This window comes from Rhinopithecus bieti, unplaced genomic scaffold, assembly GCF_001698545.2.
Source record: "Rhinopithecus bieti isolate Rb0 unplaced genomic scaffold, ASM169854v2 scaffold_28024, whole genome shotgun sequence".
NCBI classification, from domain to species: domain Eukaryota; kingdom Metazoa; phylum Chordata; class Mammalia; order Primates; family Cercopithecidae; genus Rhinopithecus; species Rhinopithecus bieti.
The window spans coordinates 53,599-72,698 of record NW_016812359.1 but is presented as its reverse complement, the minus strand read 5'-3'; the positions used below and the strand labels follow the sequence as shown (position 1 = coordinate 72,698).

Genomic DNA, 19,100 nt, shown 5'->3' with positions numbered 1-19,100 from the left:
AAAGCATGTGAAATAATATGCAGGCAATAAACATTTTTCCTTTTACAGAAAACATTTTAAATACAGTTATTTATATATATTAAAAATATATGTATTATATATATGTTTGAAACAGAGTCTTTTTCTGTTGCTCAGGTAGGAGTGCAGTGGTGTAGTTATGGCTCACCACAGCCTCAACTTCCTGGGGTTGAGGAAGGAAGCTTCCCACTTCAGCCTCCTGAGTAGCTGGGAATACAGGCACATGGCACCATGCCTAGCTAATTTTTGTGTGTTTTTTTTTTGTAGAGATGGGGCTTCACCATGTTGCCCGGGCTGATCTTGAACTCCTGAGCTCAAGTGATCCTCCTGCCTTGGCCTGCCAGTGTGCTGAGATTACTTTTATCTATATCAAATGTATTGAGAAGTGATGTATGCCATATTGTGCTGGTGTTAAATGCATATAAATATAATTATGTTTTTTCTGTTTTTTTGTGAAATATCAGTTGTGATTATCTGCACACATGGGTTAGACAAGGGAACCAAATGTTTGCCTTAAAGAATAAATACTACAATATAGGCTTTAGTCCTTGAACATTTGACTAACATTTTGAGTTACTCAACTTGTAAAAAAATTCAATATTTTCATTTAGATCTCTTTCTTTATAATTTAACATAAATTCTTTGTTTTAAAATTCATCTTCATGAAAACACTAAATAATTTATTGTAAAGTGGTGATTAATATTCATTCTGGCTATGCATTGTTAGAGGCTGAAATACGGATATTTGATTTTAAATTGGTTTCTGTCTCAAAGAATGAATTAAAATGTTTAGATCTATTCAGAGCCAAAACAAAAACAAAACAAAAGCAAACTATGAAGAATTAAGGACCAGCACCAAGCACATAAAATTCTTGTAGACTCAGCATCCTCCAAATTCCCATGTGAGTCCAGATGTTTTAAAGCTAAACATGTAACTCTCCTTGAATAAAGAGCAAGTCTCAGCAAAATGACTGAAAAAGCCTCTAGTGGTGAACACTGTGAGTAGATGAAGCAGTGTCCCTACTTGCACTTATTTGTTAAAAAAACAAAATAAATGAGGCTATTGTGTTGTACATGGAACATATTATGAGTAGGATTGTAAATTTCCATTTCTTTTTCAGATTCATAAGGAAATGTAGCAAGGCACATATAATGATTTATTTTTCTTGGTTTCTCTTATATTTCTTGAATCAGGGCATATTGCTTCTTAATACATATGACAGTGGCATATTCCAGTGAATGAAAGGATGAACTTATATGTGTTTTTCTTTATCTTGAACTCCCTCTTTTATATTAAAATAAGCATTTTCTTTTATATGTATTAAAATTGTATTTGAACAGCATTCTTCAAAGAATGTGATTTACTTTCTCTTCTTTCATCAGCCTTTCTCTTCCTCTGTTATACAGATATAGAAATATAGTCTGACATATGTTACTAAATGTATGATAGAAAAGACATTAGTTTATTAAATAGTTGATAAGAAAACCTTCAGTTATATGATGTAGTTTTTGTCACAGATGGCTAACACAAAGGACCGTGGATTATAATAAGGTAGTGCTTCTTGACTAATGCGGTCATAATAATAGCTAGCATTTACTGACTGCTAGGCACTGTGCTAAATACTTCACATGCCTTAGCTCATTTATTTTTTACAAGAATTCAGCAAAGTGGGTATATTATTATTTTCTTTTCCAGATGAAGACAGAGAGGGTTGATAATTTTACATATGAAGACCTGAAGCACAGAGAGATTAAGTAACTTGCCTGAGATGACACAGCTAGGGAGCAGCAGAACCAGGATTCAAACCAGACTGACTTAAGAAAACATATTCTTATTCACAACCCTATACAACTCTCTAATTTTTAACTGGAAGACAAAACAGTGTTGTATCTAACTCTCTAATCAGGTGGTTAATGGGCTATGCACTGGAACCTTGGATACATGATATGTGGGTAGGAAAATTAATTAAAACTACAGTCATATTGAATGATTTAATGTAAAATTAATGTCAAGCCCTAGATATTTCAGTGGTGCCACTTCCAAAGTAATAGTTTACATCAAGGAAAAAGGTACCTTATTCAGGAAAGTTAACTTCTAGTTCCCTGGTCACCCACTGTCATTTTCTTTTTACTGACCACTAGGTAACCCTTTCTTCTGTTGCAGAACAACTGTCCACATGTTTGCTATCAAGGAAGGTGATAATTAAAGATGTATGTCAGAGCTGTTTGTATTCTGCACATTCTTAATTTAATTTGTATTATTTTTTTCCTTTTCTTTGTAAAATCCTGTTTGCTGACTTGGTGTTGAGGCTGGAGCTGACTGCCCTGGCCAACAGTCCAGTCCAGATTCAGGAGCAATTGCAAAACTTGTGTCCCGGGTGGGTGGAAGCCATATGTTTTGGGGAGGTGCTGGAGTGAATGAAATTCTTCCTACTCTTTTAAAACCCCTATTCCTCAGCCAAATCTGAGAGTGACATAAAATTGGCCTCATAAAAGTCTTGTCTTATAAAGGTTGTGTCTTGTCCCAGTAGAAAATGCTTTGGTAGATCCTCTATAGGCCTGTAATCGGGAATAAAAATGCTTGTATAAACATATGTGGCATTGTCAATAAAAGTTAAAACAGGGAAGAGGACAAACTACACAGAGGAAAATGTGCAAATTGTTATTAAGGTGACTCATAAATATTACTAGATCTTTATAGCTTATTTTGGGGGGGCGGTCAGAAAATTGGGTTTTGTCCACAGTATTCCTCCGTCCCCCTACTTCTTAATTGTCAAATGTCTAAAAAATCTGCTCATTACTGGCAAGGGAGTGGAATTTAAAAGCATTGACTATTTCACATATTTATGGGTGTGCTTTTAATCTTACTGAGACAACTGGATGTCAGCTCACACACACTCTTTACTTTCTTCTCTAGGTCTCACGGGGATACTGGGTTTGGGCATTGCGGCTCCCAATCTAGCCTTTTCTCAGATGGTGACCACTTTTGGCTTGGCTGGCATTGTGGGGTATCATACCGTCTGGGGAGTGACCCCTGCTCTCCACTCACCACTAATGTCTGTGACGAATGCAATCTCAGGTTTGTTCCTCTCTTGTTTTTCCTCATCTCAGGTTTTCATAGGCTTACTCAGCTCTAGGAGGACTATCAATGACGTTTATAAAGTGTGTTTTCAAGTTGTTTTGCTTGGCATCCGAGGCATCTGCTTTGGTGATCTAAGGGCTCCCAGACTCCGAGAGGGTATGGAATATGGGCCTGCAAAGTAAGAGGCCGCGGAAATGTGTCAGCTCTTTGGGCTGCTCCCATTTCAAGCAGGACAGAGCCACTGTTACTTCTTCCAAGTTTGATTCTTTTTTTTTTTTTTAAGGAAAGGATTCCACTGATAAAATTTGAAAACCAGTGTTCCACAGAATCATAGTTGCAACATCCTATAGGGCTGTCCTTAAATTCAACTCAACATTCAGCCTACCAAGGCTACAATAGGCCCTGTGTGGCATCAGGTTCACCATGAAGCTATGGTACGGGAAATCATCGCTTTCCAGTGAGGTGGCATGAGGCATTTCTCTTTGGTGCCAGTCTTTTCCGCAGTTCATGCAGCAGCAGCAGTCCACGCGGCTGCCCAGGATCTATTTTATTTGTCCCCTAGCAATGGTTCAGATATGAGGGAATGAATTCTACATTGGACAAACATGGGAGCTGTCCTGGCTTGAAAGCCTCAGGGCCAATAGTCATCTTTTATAACATTGCCATAGGCACAGCTTCGAGGATCTCTGCAGGGAACATGTCTATCTCCAAGAGGTGCTGTAGTCAGGAAAACCCAAAGCTAGGCATCCCCAGCAGACATTTACAGTTCATTAATAGTTTCTTCTAGTTTACACGCAAATTATCTACCAGGGTCACTTTTTAACCATAAGCAATGTTGTCTATAACATTGGTGGATTTATATCTGTATTAGAGGAACATAGCTAGAAAGTTAAAGGAAAGTCCAGTTCCAATGCAGAAGGAGAAAAAGTTTTGTTAACCCTTTTCCCACAGTAGTAATTTCAGTGAGAATGATGTGAAGGTGTGTTATCCACAGTCTGCATAAGGAAAATTGTTTATTTCATTTTAATGAGGGTATAAGAAAGCTGTCTTGTTTTTTGATATTGAGAACTTTACACTCTATGAATCTATGTATGTGAGGTACTTCAGCTATGATATTTGATTTGGTGGTGTCACTATCACTATTCACCATGTTGATGCTTTCTTTCTAGGGCTGACTGCAGTTGGTGGGTTGGCACTGATGGGAGGACATTTGTATCCTTCCACAACTTCTCAGGGCCTTGCTACTCTTGCCACATTCATATCCTCCGTCAACATTGCAGGTATGATGTCAGTGAAAGGTCTCAGAGGACTATTTTCAATGGAGACATACAAAGCAAATATAAATCAGTATAAAATAGACATAATTGTGCCTTTAAAAAAGGTTTCACTCAGACCCTAAATGCTTTTTGTGCAGGAATATTAGTTATTTTGCCCATCTGTAATTTTTAGAAACTCTTGATGAGAGAACAACCCCCAGTTCCCCAAAACAAACAAGCAAAATGATGTCTTGCTACAAGTTAACTGGAAAGTTACTGTGAATGCATAGTTTTGAAGTAAGCTGGGTTAGAGCTGTCACCATAACATCTATAAATGAGTATAATTTTAGATCAAATTTTAGTCTTTTGCCTTATCCTAGCCAGCGTTTGTTCCTGGAAACTGAAAGCCTCGCACATCACTCATGTGTGAGACTCGTTTGATGCTATTTTGTAGCTAAAAATTCTTTAATGTGTCCAAGAAACCTGGTGCCTGTTGATATGGTATTTTTCTCTTTTATAATTTTTTATAGGGTTTTACAAATGTAACAACCTACTAGAAAAAGATGCCAATCTTTGATCTTTCACATTCTCAAGCTTTTTGAGTGGCTTTTTTCTTTTAGTTTTGCATTCTGATAGCGTTTTCTTCCTGAATATATTTGGTGTTTTTTCCTCCACCTCTCTAATGAAACTAACTTGAGTAATAGAATGACTTTACATTTTGGCTGGGTGTGGTGGTTAACACCTGTGATCCCAGCACTTTGGGAGGTCAAGGCAGGCAGATGACCTGAAGTCAGGAGTTCGAGACCAGCCTGGCCAACACGATGAAACCCGCTCTCTACTAAAAATACAAAAATTAGCCCAGCATAGTGGCGTGAGCCTGTAATCCCAGCTACTCGGGAGGCTGAGACAGGAGAATAGCTTGAACCTGGGAGGCGGAGATTGCAGTGAGTCAAGATTGTGTTATTGCACCCTAGCCTGGGCAACAGAGTGAGCCTCCATCTCAAAAAAAAAAAAAAAAAAAAAATTTGAGGTTGCAAAATGTTACTTTAAATTATATTTATTCCTAGGTGATAAAGATGTGCTTAAAATAGAAAAAATGTAGCACTTTAAAAAATCATATTGCTCAGTGAGCTCAAAGAGGTACTATGTTTTTTATTTCCTTTGCTTTGCTAAGGTGGCTTTCTGGTAACTCAGAGAATGCTGGACATGTTCAAGCGTCCCACTGACCCCCCAGAATACAACTACCTGTATCTGCTCCCTGCTGGTACCTTTGTTGGTGGATATTTAGCTGCCCTCTACAGTGGTTATAACATTGAACAGGTAAGAGGCTCTTTGTAAGTTTTTATATTTACCACAATATTTTCTTCTCTATTAGATTTAACATTGTTAGTTATCCTAATTCAAATTATCGAGCAAATACAACTCTGTCAAGCAAATACAACAATAACCCTAGAAACATCTTGGTTAAACCAAGCATTCTCTTCCCCTGAGGATCAGGACCCTGGATTCTAGAGACAGATTTTTCTGGTAACTGAGTTTAAATATGGGTTTATGTCTTTGTTTTGTTACATTTTTCCACATGTAAAAGGAGTTAGGAAGTTTATCAATATCTTCATTACGTATCTAGCTAGATTGTTGTGGATTTATAATGAAACAATTCTGAACTCCGTATTTTCTATTTCTTTTCAATGACTGTCTTTTAGTTTCTTCTGTGTTTCCAACATGCAGTATTTATTGAATGAACATTTTTTTTTTGAGAAGAGTTGGAGCAGTGAGTCAGAAAGACCTTAGTCTGAATTCCAGATTTCCAATTTATTGATCATTTGCCTTGAAGAAAGTATGTAACTTCTTTAAGCTTTGATTCTCTCTTTTGCAAAATGAGGATAATGATTTTTCCCTCTTGTGGATCTCATGAGACTGTGACAACACAGATAAAACATATGGCACAGCCCCTGGCACTTACGTCAGGGGTTGGCTCTTTTACAGCATTTGGTCAAGTTTAGTATTTTTAGATCCAATAATGACCCCATTTAAATTCAGGTACTTTTATGTGTATTTGTGCATGATAGCAAATCCAGAAGAAACCAATTTATATAAATGGTATAAGTGCAAATACAATATAAGTATTTCATATGTTAATATTCCTAATGGGTAGGAAATATATTGAAGTCTCTAAGCTAATAGACCAAAGGTTTTAATAATCTCTCTCTCTCCCTTTTCCTTTGAAAAGATCATGTACCTAGGCTCGGGTTTGTGCTGTGTTGGTGCCTTGGCTGGCCTCTCCACCCAGGGAACAGCACGTCTTGGCAATGCATTGGGCATGATTGGGGTTGCTGGAGGACTGGCAGCCACCCTCGGAGTCCTAAAACCGGGCCCAGAATTACTAGCTCAGATGTCTGGAGCGATGGCTTTGGGTGGTACCATTGGTAAGCACTTGCGGGCTTCTGCCTTTATGTGAACTCCAGTTTCTCAATATATATTTCTAAAGTCCATATTGATGAAATAATTAAATTGTGTTCATGGAAGTTGCTTCAGTTAATATTATTTTGGTGAAAATTCATCCCAGTTGGTGTAATTCTCATTCAAATACATTTTAAAACACTGATTAAATGCATCAACTGAGTCAACATATCCTATACTCAATTCTTATTTTCCTTTACTGACTGTGTCCCATTAGCTGATAATGGAATGGGGGATTGGAATCCTTATGTATGTACTATACATAAGCTAACTTTTGTTCTGCTAGGTATAAATAGCAGCCAAAGATTCTGCTTCATAGACCTGTTAAAAATGAAAAAACATTTGCCAACAGAAAAACCACTGTTTTAATTTTATTCAGTTGTGTGCTGGATTGTTAAATTTTCAGGAATTTTTAGGCTGGGCTTGGTGGCTCACACCTGTAATCCCAGCACTTTGGGAGGCTGATGTGGGTGGATCACTTGAGGCTAGGAGTTTGAAACCAGCCTGGCCAATATGGTGAACCCCCGTAGCTATTAAACATACAAAAATTAGTTGGGCATGGTGGCGTACAACTGCAATCCCAGCTTTTTGGGTGGCTGAAGCATGAGAATCGCTTGAACCTGGGATGTGGAGGTTGCAGTGAGCTGTGATCATGCTGCTGCACTCCAGCCTGGATGACAGAGCGAGATTCTGTCTCAAAAAAACAAAAAAATTTTTTTTCCAGGAATTTTTAAAGTTGATTGTTTAACAGAGCCATTATTAAATACTAAATTACATAAACTTAAAATTAAATAAATCAGAAACAAAGGTAATAATATTAAAAACTCATAACTTTCTAATTAATTTACTAGGTTTTATTATCTATGCTCTTGAGGTTACTTATATCTATTGTATGTGTATAGAAGAAATGCTATGTATCAGTGGGCTGTGGTACATCTCTTTCCAATTCTACATTCAATGACATCACATTGGTAGATTGAAATTTTACTTGGTAGGAGTATTGCAGTATGGAAATAGGCAAATGCTACAATCTGGGCTTGATTTATTGTTTTGTTTATTGTCCAGACATGAGAAAGTGATGGAGAAAATGTTAATGATGCAGCTTAAACTTCAAATGTTTTGACTGTAGCTGTGACATTGTGAATAGCACAAGTAATTGAGCAAATACTCTTCCAGTATTTGAAAACTATTATCAGATTCAGCAATAAAGTCACTCATGGTTGATAAATGAGTGAAGTTCTCACATACATTCTGTTGTTTTACTTTCATCTTAGTTATTAAAGTAAACAAAAATAAATATCAAACAATGTTCCTGTTGGAAGTATGCTTATTCATCAGTTGCAAACACTAGGTTGGCTACAGATATAAGAGTTTAGCAAAGATCCATAAAAACATTCTATGAATGTCAATTTGTCTACATGGAATTTTCAATAAAGAACACTGTATTTCTTATTATTTGAAAATTGTGTGCTAGCCACCTTTGTATCAGTTAAATCTCATGTATTTGTATGTGCATGTATTTCTTTCCTGTGGAACTGGTTATTAAATGTTTCCCAGTGCAACACTGGCTTTAGGCCTCCTTTTATACTTCCTCAGGAAAGCTTTGACTCTTTTCTTGATAATCTCTGGAAAGGGACTTGAAGGAAAATGTTTACGCTATAGGTTCATGGCGGGAAAACCTTTAGATGTGATCTTAGCAAATATTCTGAGCCCCACTCCTTCTGTATCACCTACCTATAGCCATGCACTTCCTTCAGAGGCTCCTAATTTGAGTATTTACTGCCCAGATTTTTGCATTTCTTTACCTTGAGACTTTGCTCCCACCTACCCACCTGAAAACCAAGATCTTTTTTATGTTCCAGGTGTTTCTTATGTGTTCAGGAGCAAGCACTGGTTATAGAGAAGAGGACCTGGTTGTAATGGGGAGAATATAAGGGAATTTGATTAGAGATTTAGGTAGTCTGAAGAAGTGTTGGCTAGGGGAAGGTTGGGAGTTTGTGATGGGAAGAGGCATGCATTGATGCTGCGTGTTGGGGTTCGTTGGAGTTGGGTCGTGCTTAGGTGTGTGGAGAAAAACTGTTGTTTTGAAAGGATATACAAGTTGAGCATCTTTAATCCAAAAATCTGAAATGCTTCAAAATCCAAAACTTTTTGTGTGGTGACATGACACCACAAGTGGTGAATTCCACACATAAATACTTAACACAAACTTTGTTTCAAGCACAAAATAATTTAAAATGTTTAAAATTACTTTCAGGCTGTATGTATATGAAACATAAATGAATTTTGTGTTTAGACCTGGGTCCCATTCCCAAGATACCTTATTATGTATATGAAAATATTCCAAAATTTAAAAAGAAATTAAAATCTGAAACACTTCTGGTCCCAAGCATATCAGGTAAGGGATACTCAACCTGTATATAACTAGTGCCCTTACCTTCTGTACAGCCCCTGTAGAGAATATTTAGCCCATACTAGGAACTAGATAATATTTATTTGTGACAATGGTGGAAATTCTTAAGGGTGATCTTTGTTGTGGTTACTTCTCAAAAGTTTGTCAAGTTTTAATTTATTTTTGACCTTCATTTCATGACAGGATTGACAATTGCCAAACGCATCCAGATTTCTGATTTACCTCAATTAGTTGCTGCTTTTCACAGTTTAGTGGGTTTGGCAGCTGTACTTACTTGCATAGCTGAGTACATTATAGAGTATCCACATTTTGCTACGGATGCAGCAGCAAATCTCACCAAGATTGTGGCCTACCTCGGCACTTACATTGGTGGCGTCACCTTTAGTGGGTCTCTCATTGCCTATGGAAAATTGCAGGGTAAGTGATTCAGCATAACATAGAGGTAAATAGCTATGTTTAGGGCATTTAGGGATCCATTTTAATTTCAGAAAATACATTAACATGGTTGGGCGCAATGGCTCATGCCTGCAATCCAGCACTTTGGGAGGCTGAGGTGGGAGGCTCTTGAGCCCAAGAGTTCAAGACCAGCCTGGGCAATATAGCGAGACCCTATCTCTACTTTTTATAAAAAAATCAAATATTACTACTAATAAAAAAGATTAAAAAAAGAAAATACCTTAACAGTAAAACTGTTAGGTGAAGAGTATTCATATAGCACTCAGAAATTGTAAAAGTTTTTTTCCTCCCATCCTTCCCCTTTATTGGTACTTAACAAGTCTCATAAAGCTTTGAAGCTGTTTCATTTGCAGACAGCTAATGGAGGAAATTAGTGCACAGGAATTTGCATAGAGGGACTAGTTGACTTTCGATAATACATGTGAACAAAACAGGATCCTCATAATCCTTGGTTAGAGATGACTGTGTAGAATTCATAGAAATGAACTTTATACATTTTCCAAAATAGGAACTTATTAAATAAGTTTGTGTGAGTAGTAAACAGTACTTATTTTGAAAACAAATACTCACTTTAGGACTCTAGCATGACAACTTTTGCTGCTGGTAAAGTCAATCATGAAAATGGAAGTGGAGAAAAAACCCTACAGAGGCTGCTGTCAGTGTTTTTACAAAAAAGTCTCTAGAGAAACTAGTTTGTGATTTAAAAACATGGTCTTGCCTCTCGGTAATAAAGTCATGAAAATTAAGTGGTGAACTTCCACAAAACTTGAAAATCATAAAAGAACTTCAAGTCTCAAACATTTTTATCTCATGCTTTGCCTTTAGGAACAAATAACAAACAAGGTTTCTTCTTCCTTGGGCTCAGTTAGTAGAATCTGAAATACTAGTGTGCTAGGATTCCATATTGAAGTTCTATTTATTTATTTTTACTTTTTTATGCTTTATTTTTGTCAGAAGACTGGCATGCATGAAGTTTTAAATAAATAAACCCACACTTAACAACTTCTGTGTTGGTCATACGTAAGAAAATAACTTCTTAAGATTTCATGACAAAAAGGAAAGAAATTGTTTTGTGATCAAAATGGGGAAAAGAATAGTGAAGTCGAACCATAGTTTTTCTGTCTCTTTTCATGTTTATTATGTATAATAATTCTAATTTGCTTTTGTTTCATACCTAGTAATATAAAGTAATATTTTAAATACCATGTTATGCTAATGTTAAATTTTGGTAGTTTAGGATTAAAAGACACACTTGAGTGTGTGTGAGGGGGTTTCTTACAACACATTCTGAATTCTAACTACTACGTGCTTGGCTCTAGGTCTCCTGAAATCTGCCCCTCTCCTACTGCCTGGAAGGCACTTACTCAATGCAGGCTTACTGGCTGCTAGTGTGGGCGGGATAATCCCATTCATGGTGGACCCAAGCTTTACCACTGGCATCGCCTGTCTGGGTTCTGTGTCTGCTCTCTCTGCTATCATGGTAAGAAGTCAGAGATTGAAAAGTACATATTTGGTGAAAAACTGGTAATATTTTGTTAGATTAAAGTGTAATCAGATTTTTATCTCATCAAGAACCTTGATGGAATAAAATGTTTTAAAATTATGTCACATGTTCATCTTTTTAGAATCTGGAAAACACAGAAGAGTGTAGGAAGAACATTGTTCTTTCTTGCAACTCAATTATTCATTTTAAAGTTGTCACATGAGACGCCTTTATTGCTCTGGAGTCTTTTCACTGGATCAATGTGTTGGTGAACAGGAGCTTAAAAAGGCCAAGGGTTTCAATGTATTAGGTGCCTACTATATGACAAGCCCTACAAAATAGTGCTTCGGGGTTTATACAATACAAGTAAGATAGTCTCTGCCCACTAGTTGCTCTCACATCATTGGAAGATATGACATGAAATCAAATAAGTATAAAATGAAATGCAGTTAAAAAACCCCATATGCTCAGTGAGAGTGTTCAGTTAAGCCTTTTATGATAGGTTCAGCCTTCCTCTTTCTCTGTAATTTTTACATTTAGTATATTGAAACAGTAGTTTTTAGTTGTCTATATGACAGTCTGGCATCTTATATCAATGTATGATGTTGTTTCATGCAGTGCTATTATTTGCTGTTATTCACTGTTACTCATGTTCTTTCAGTGTGTAATCTGTAGATAAGGTTAAAAAAATTATGTACAGTGCCTAACACAAAGCTAGACACATGGCAATTGCTTATGAAATACTTACTGGCTCCTTGATTCAGAAACACCTAATTTATAGTGTAAAAATGATACTTATTTTTGTGTGATTATGAGAGTTAAGTCATGATTTCAACACAGAAACTTGAGATCACTGAAAAGTAAATTAAAATCTCATCTTTATATTAATGCTCATAGTCTAATTTTATTCTGGCTTGTTGCACTGATTTTGTTTTAAACAAAAGAAAATAATTTTGATATTTTAATCTAATAAGGCAGAATAGGTTAATGAAGTCTCAAAATAAAAGATGTACAAATGTGACTGGGCGCAGTGGCTCATGACTGTAATCCCAGCACTTTGGGAGGCCGAGGTGGGTGGACCACCTGAAGTCAGGAGTTTGTGACTAGCCTGGCCAACATGGTGAAACCCTGTCTCTACTAAAAGTACAAAAATATGCCGGGCATGGTGGTGTGCGCCTGTTTTCCTAGCTACTTGGGAGGCTGAGGCAGGAGAATCGCTTGAACCTGGGAGGCAGAGGTTGCAGCGAGCCAAGATCATGCCATTGCACTCTAGCCTGGGCGACAAAGCAAGACTCTGTCTCAAAACAAAACAAAACTTTAAGAATTGTTGTTTCAGGGAAGCAGTGAATATGATATTTAAAGGATTTATTGGTTCTATGAGAATGTCTTAGACAAAGTATTTTTTGAATTTATTTTATTGTTTTTGGCTTAAATGAGTAGTACATGAATATGCTCTCATTGTAACAAACAAAAAAAGGTAAAATATGTGAAATAAGCAAAAGCTTTTCCTTTCCTGTGTTTAGTAATTTTGAGTTGTATCACAGACATTGTTAATGATACATTATAGACATTTTGGATTATGTTATATTCCTTCAAAGGGTATTGATTATTATTTTTTATTTATGCATTTTTGTAGCCAGCTAACTTGGCTAAACTCAAATTCCCAATTTTGACTCTCTTATGGTGGGGAGGGGCAGCTGAAATCTGTTGTTATTTTATCCTTAACAGGATTGCTTGGAGTCTGTCTCACTTATGTATAGTTCAAGAGTCATCCAGAGATTTGAGTAGAATTTATACACAGAAACTGGGACTCCCTCTCTCTAGCCTGCTCCTTTGTGGGATTTCCCTTATTACTTTCCAGCTGCCTTAGTCATCTCAAATGCTATCTTCAGGACCTTCAAGCCAGTAAGACTGTGGGCTTATATTTTATAATTTCTTTAATTGGTAACAACAGGGGATTGCCCTCAGTCTAAAGCCATAAAAATTGGGAAATTCACTTGGTGTTGTTATGTTTTTCCAAATGTAGACACTTCTCCAGTTTCTGCCTGTTTTTCATCACTGAAAAGTGTTTTTTTTAAATGTAAAGATTTTTTTTAGGGGGGTGGGTGGCTCGGTGTTTATAGTTGTTATACCTGTGGAAGTGTTGGTCAGATGGGAGACACTTATTACCAGAAGTGGAACTTATATGTAAATATATTAATGGGAAAGCTAGAATAATTAAGGAGCAAAATGTTAAATGCCAGAGGTTTTATTTTTATGTTATTAATTTTGAGTTCTACTTTGATTGTTGTTCTAGGGTGTGACTTTGACAGCTGCTATTGGGGGTGCCGACATGCCCGTCGTCATCACTGTGCTGAACAGCTACTCAGGCTGGGCCCTGTGTGCAGAGGGCTTCCTGCTCAACAACAATCTGCTGACCATTGTGGGTGCACTCATAGGCTCGTCTGGTGCTATCCTGTCATACATCATGTGTGTGGTAAGAAACAACACATACATGAAAGAAAAGGAAATGACTTTCTGAAAACATGGATGTGCTTATCATTTCTTTTATTAGCCATAAAAATGAGTATTGTAGGCTGGGTACTGTAGCTCACGCCTGTAATCCCAGCACTTTAGGAGGCCAAGCCGGGTGGATCACGAGGTCAGGAGTTCAAGACCAGCCTGGCCAAGATGGTGAAACCCCATCTCTACTAAAAATACAAAAATTACCTGGGCGTGGTGGTAGGTGCCTGTAATCCTAGCTATTTGGTAGGCTGAGGCAAAGAATTGCTTGAACCCAGGAGGCGGAGGTTGCAGTGACCAAGATCATGCCACTGCACTCCAGCCTGGGTGACATAGCGAGACTCCATCTCAAAAGAAGAAAAAAAAAAAAGAGTATGGTAGCTTTGAATTCTCTTCAGCAGAAATAGCAGAGTGTTTCATTTGCATAAATTTCCAAGACTGTCTTTAAGGTACCCAACTGTAAAGATTAGGAAAATTAAATAGAAAGATGAAAATCTTCTAGTGCCTCTCTCCATCTGGAGATAAACAGGTAAGATTTTGGTTTATTTCCTTATGTATGGCATATCTGTGTATTTACTTGTCTGACCATGTTGTATATTGTCCTACATTTAAAAAAACTTACATACTATATTGTTGACTTTTTGTCATTAAAAATTCTATTTTAAGAGACTTTACCCTAATCCATCATATGAATATATAAAATTTATTTAATTTCCCCTTAATGCTATACATATGAAGTTGTTTGATTTTGATTTCTCTTTGTACATATCTTTGACATTTCAGATTTTTGTCTTAAGATAGAGTTCTAGAATTTATAGCCTCATTATACTTATAGCCATGTTTCTGGAAAGGTCGTTCTGATTTACACTTCCGTTGGTCATCTGTGAGAGTTTCTACCTTAGAAGTTTTGTGGTCAGCATGATTTTTTTTTTTTTTTAATATACTTTAAGTTCTAGGATACATGTGCATAACGTGCAGGTTTGTTACATATGTACACACGTGCCATGTTGGTGTGCTGCACCCATTAACTCGTCATTTACGTTAGGTATATCTCCTAATGCTATCCCTACCCCCACCCTCTCCCCACAATAGGACCCAGTGTGTGATGATGGTTTTTTAAAAAAAGAACAGAAAAAAGTAACAACACTAATACTTCCTAGCTTTTCTGTTTGTTTCAAGTTCTCTTCTTGATGGAAAGAAGATGCTGTGCAAATATTATAATTAAAGGTTTGAGTAGAACTTTTTTCAAATTATAGGTGTTATTGTCTAAATAATACTTTTGAATAACTGTTACAGTACAAGTATGAAGCTAAGTGAAACCAGAATGTGATTTTACACTGATAAATAATTTAGACAAGAAAGGGATCTGTATTAGTCCATTCTCACACTGCTGTGAAGAACTACCTCAGACTGGGTAATTTATGAAGTAAAGAGGTTTAATTGACTCACAGTTCCACAGGCTTAACAGGAAGCGTGACTGGGAAGCCACAGGAAACTTACAATTATGGCGGAAGGTGAATGGGAAGCAAGCACATCTTACCGTAGCGGAGCAGGAGAGAGAGTGAAGGGGGATGTGCCACACACTTTTAAACCACCAGATCTCGTGAGAACTCACTAGCATAAGAACAGCAAGGTGGAAGTCAGCCCCCATAATCCATCACCTTCCACCAGGCCCTCCCACCCATGAAATGTGGGGATTACAATTTGACATGAGATTTGGGTAGGGACTCAGCCAAACCATATCAGATACTTACTCTACCTTCATTCATTTATTACAATATTTTAAAAAACTGCCTTATTTTACAACTCAGGATTTTTCTTACGATTTAATTGAAAATCTCATTGTAATTTGGAAGGCTGAAGTATCTTTTCATAGTAAAAAATATTTTTGTTTCTTAGGCTGTGTTGCTAAACAAAGGGTTTGGTAGCCCAAATTCAAAACAAGCTAAGGGGTTTTAAAATTAAATCACCTAAATTGCTTGGGGAATTTGGAAAGGTGAAGGTTTATGTATCCTATTTGAAAAGTGTCAGCTTTGTGACAGAAAGAAGAAATATTTGTGAATAAAAAATGTTTATGAAGTTGTACTAGGAACAGTTTTCTGTAAAAGTGCTTTTAACCCTTAGTTTGATTTTGCTTCAGTTGATGAATTTGAATGACCAGCAGGGGCAGCAGATTTTCATTATTACTTAAACGAGGTTTGTCAGTGGCTTTTAAAGTTAAATGGGAGGATTTGAAGGATTTGAATGTTAACAAAGCCTATGGCATACTGATATGGGGAGAGGAGGGAAGAAGACTTGTATCTAGTTCTTGAAATGTCAGCATGGTTAATTTCTCGTTTTATCCTTTTTAAAAAACGGTTTTCTTTAGTTTTTTTTTTAAATTTATGAAGAGTATTCCCCACATTTCTGTCTGTGTCTCTCTTATTACTCTCCTTTTCCTTCTTCACTTAGTGTCTTTTGTTATTATTAGTTATAGCAACCATAGTAAGTCTTAGAGTAACTCTTCTGTAACACTAGAATAAGGTGGCAAGAGGTACTTGTTGAAAGTACTCTCTTCTATGTGTTCTGCAATTATATCATCTTTCTCATATTTTTCCTATTCTTTTATATTTTTTGACTTGTTTTCTCTAGGTCTTCTATTTCTTTTTTTTCCATTTCACTGCCACAGGCATGCCTTTTACCATCAGCATTCCATAGATATTTTGTATTCCTATTCTGTATATAGAGCTACCAAATTATTCCGATAGCTGCCTGAGGCCATAAATATCACATTGGGTCAGATTAATAATTTGGATTCAAGAACAGTTGAAGTTTTAATTTAAAAAAAATTCTGGCCGGGTGCCGTGGCTCATACCTGTAATTCTAGCACTTTGGGAGGCCAAGGCAGGTGGATCAGTTGAGCCCAGGAGTTCAAGACCAGCCTGGGCAACATGACAAAACCCTGTCTCTACAAAAAATATAAAAGTTAGCTGGGCATGGTGGCACATGCCTGTAGTCCCAGTTACTTGGGGGGCTGAGGCAGGAGGATCACCTGGGGAGGTTGAGGCTGCAGGGAGCTATGATTGTACCACTGGACCACAGCCTAGGTGACAGAGTGATACCCTGTCTCAAAAAAAAAAAAAAAAAAAAAAATCCAATTAATCAAAGATGTTTAATGTAGGAAATTTGGAAGAAACAGAAAAGGATAAATAAAAAAATAAAATTACCTAAACTTCTATTACCACTTAACAGTTAACATTCTAGTCTTTTTTATATGAATATATTTAAATATATTCTACTGAATATATTATGTAATTGTCTAACCTTAATTTTAATGAAGGTTTAATTAATGTTTAATTTTCTAATAATTTTTAGCTCCTACTATTATAGCACACAGATATACCAGAATCTGTTTATTCAAATTCATAATAGTTGTTTTTAACTTTCTTTTTTTTTTGGTTGCAGTTTTCCTTCTTATACATCTTTGATTATTTCCTTAGGTCTAGTTTTTATAAGTGCAATTACATGGTCAAAGGGAGTAAGAACTTTTTGTTGGCTTTTGATATTGCTAAATTGATCTCCACAAAGCATTCACCAGTCAAAGCTCTTACTTGTGATGTTCAATGTGTTTGTCTTACTGTATGATCTCTACTCCTAGGCATTGTTACAAAACAAGTCAGAAACCAGCAAATATGAGCCTGTCATATTTTTCGATTTTGAAGATAGAAATTATCTTTTCTTCTAAAATTTTCTGATTTCTCACTTTTTACATTAACCTTCATTGATAAACCTTCTTTATGCTTCTTTATTATAGGAAATTATATATTTATTCAGTCTCTTATGGCTGTGCTTAGCAGCTCTAGGTAGATCAGTATAATCATAAAAATAAAATAGCTACTCAAAATTAGGCGTTAGTGCAGGATAACAGGCATTATGCTGGATGCTTTACAAAATATAGCCCATTTAATCCCCACACAAATTCTGAAGGTAGGAAATATTATTCTCATTTTACTGAGAAAGTATTGTAAGGCACCATTTATTATTCACCTTTGTGTTTGTGGAGTCTGGCCAAGTACCTGGCACATTCACACAAATTGGTTTGTTAAGTGAACATTAGATAAATATTTTGTTAGCTTATTTCATGTTTTAGAGTCTTCTCCAGATATATTATGATAGCAGATATAGTAGAGTTAACAATGGTACCAGTATGTTGACCTTCACTGTTATTTATTGAAGGAAACATGCAAGTCCAAACTAGAACAGGGTGATTTTATTATGTGTGAGGGAATGGAATGTACCCCAAATGGCTAACTAGCAATCCCCAAAATTGAATTTTTGTTCTGACAAAGAATTCTTTTGGGTGTCCTCTGAGCTCAGTGCTGTGGTTGCACAATATCCAAGATTATAAAAACTGAAAAATGTTGAAGTGTCCAAACAACCAACTCAAATCAATGATACCCAAATATCATATAGACATTAACCTCTCTATGATTTTACAGTTTATTTGTTTGTGATAGTATCCAGATTGCCTCAGAAATAGAGGTCTTACAAAAATTGAACAGCATTTTGAGATCAAATTTTCTGATTTTTGCACTTTGCTGCTTGGTTCCAAATGAAAATAGAACAGAATGAAGTGGATCAAAAGCCAAATCAAAAATGTTTTTTTCCTTTGTGATTAATTAATACCTACAAAGCATTGAAATGAGAGATGCTAGTGAATGGTATATGTTATTATTGCTTTGACTTTGTCAGTTTTATGACCTGTCCTTTGCTTTCAGATTGATTTCTTACAGTGTGTTCAGAATTATGTGAATTAGGGTTCTCTTTAATGTAGAATGCAATTTTAATGATTGGCTTAATAGCTTAAAAGGAACAGCCTTAAACAGTGTTGCAAATTCTTTGTTTTGGAAGCTGAGAACAGTTCAATCTCTGGAACAGCGGTCATAGGATAGTCTCATTAATCATTTAAGCAGGCAAAAAAAAAAAAAAAAAAAAAAGAGAGGGAGAAAAAAAAAAAAAACAATAAACGCAAAAAATTTTGGAGACTATGATGTTGCAATGGTAAATTTAGAGATGAAAATAATTTCATTTTTAAGAGACCACATGGAATTATTATAGCTTAATGGTGATGTAATTGTGGATACGTGTTTAAGAAGTTGACTATGATTGTTAAACTACTGTGTGGTTCCTTTTTTTTTGTCCCTAAGATGCCATCAGAAGTGGATACACATTAATTAAATGTCCTCAGAGATTCTTTCCTTCTTCTTCATTCAGTTTTATAGGAGGAAATAATGGTTCCTTTTAAGCCGAGTTAGAATAAAATTGTTTATTTATCACTCTCCTCTGTCCCTCTACCTCTGTACAGCAGTACATCTACTACTGTGATCTTCTGCAGGACTGTATGATACAGGTGATGGAGGCTCTTTGTTCACTGGACATTTTTTTTTTTTT

At 36.2% G+C, this 19,100-nt stretch overlaps 1 protein-coding gene across 4 annotated transcripts in view; it reads left to right on the top strand.

The window, feature by feature from the left end:
- NNT (nicotinamide nucleotide transhydrogenase) overlaps positions 1 to 19,100 on the top strand; it is a 100,304-nt gene that overhangs the window by 48,895 nt on the left and 32,309 nt on the right. For all 4 annotated transcript variants that reach the window (XM_017895958.1, XM_017895960.1, XM_017895961.1 and 1 more), the window contains exons 11-17: positions 2,936 to 3,097; positions 4,270 to 4,380; positions 5,531 to 5,676; positions 6,587 to 6,782; positions 9,413 to 9,646; positions 11,005 to 11,165; positions 13,465 to 13,644. In XM_017895958.1, coding sequence (XP_017751447.1) covers positions 2,936 to 3,097; positions 4,270 to 4,380; positions 5,531 to 5,676; positions 6,587 to 6,782; positions 9,413 to 9,646; positions 11,005 to 11,165; positions 13,465 to 13,644 — 1,190 coding nt within the window. The remainder of the gene's footprint in view (positions 1 to 2,935; positions 3,098 to 4,269; positions 4,381 to 5,530; positions 5,677 to 6,586; positions 6,783 to 9,412; positions 9,647 to 11,004; positions 11,166 to 13,464; positions 13,645 to 19,100) is intronic.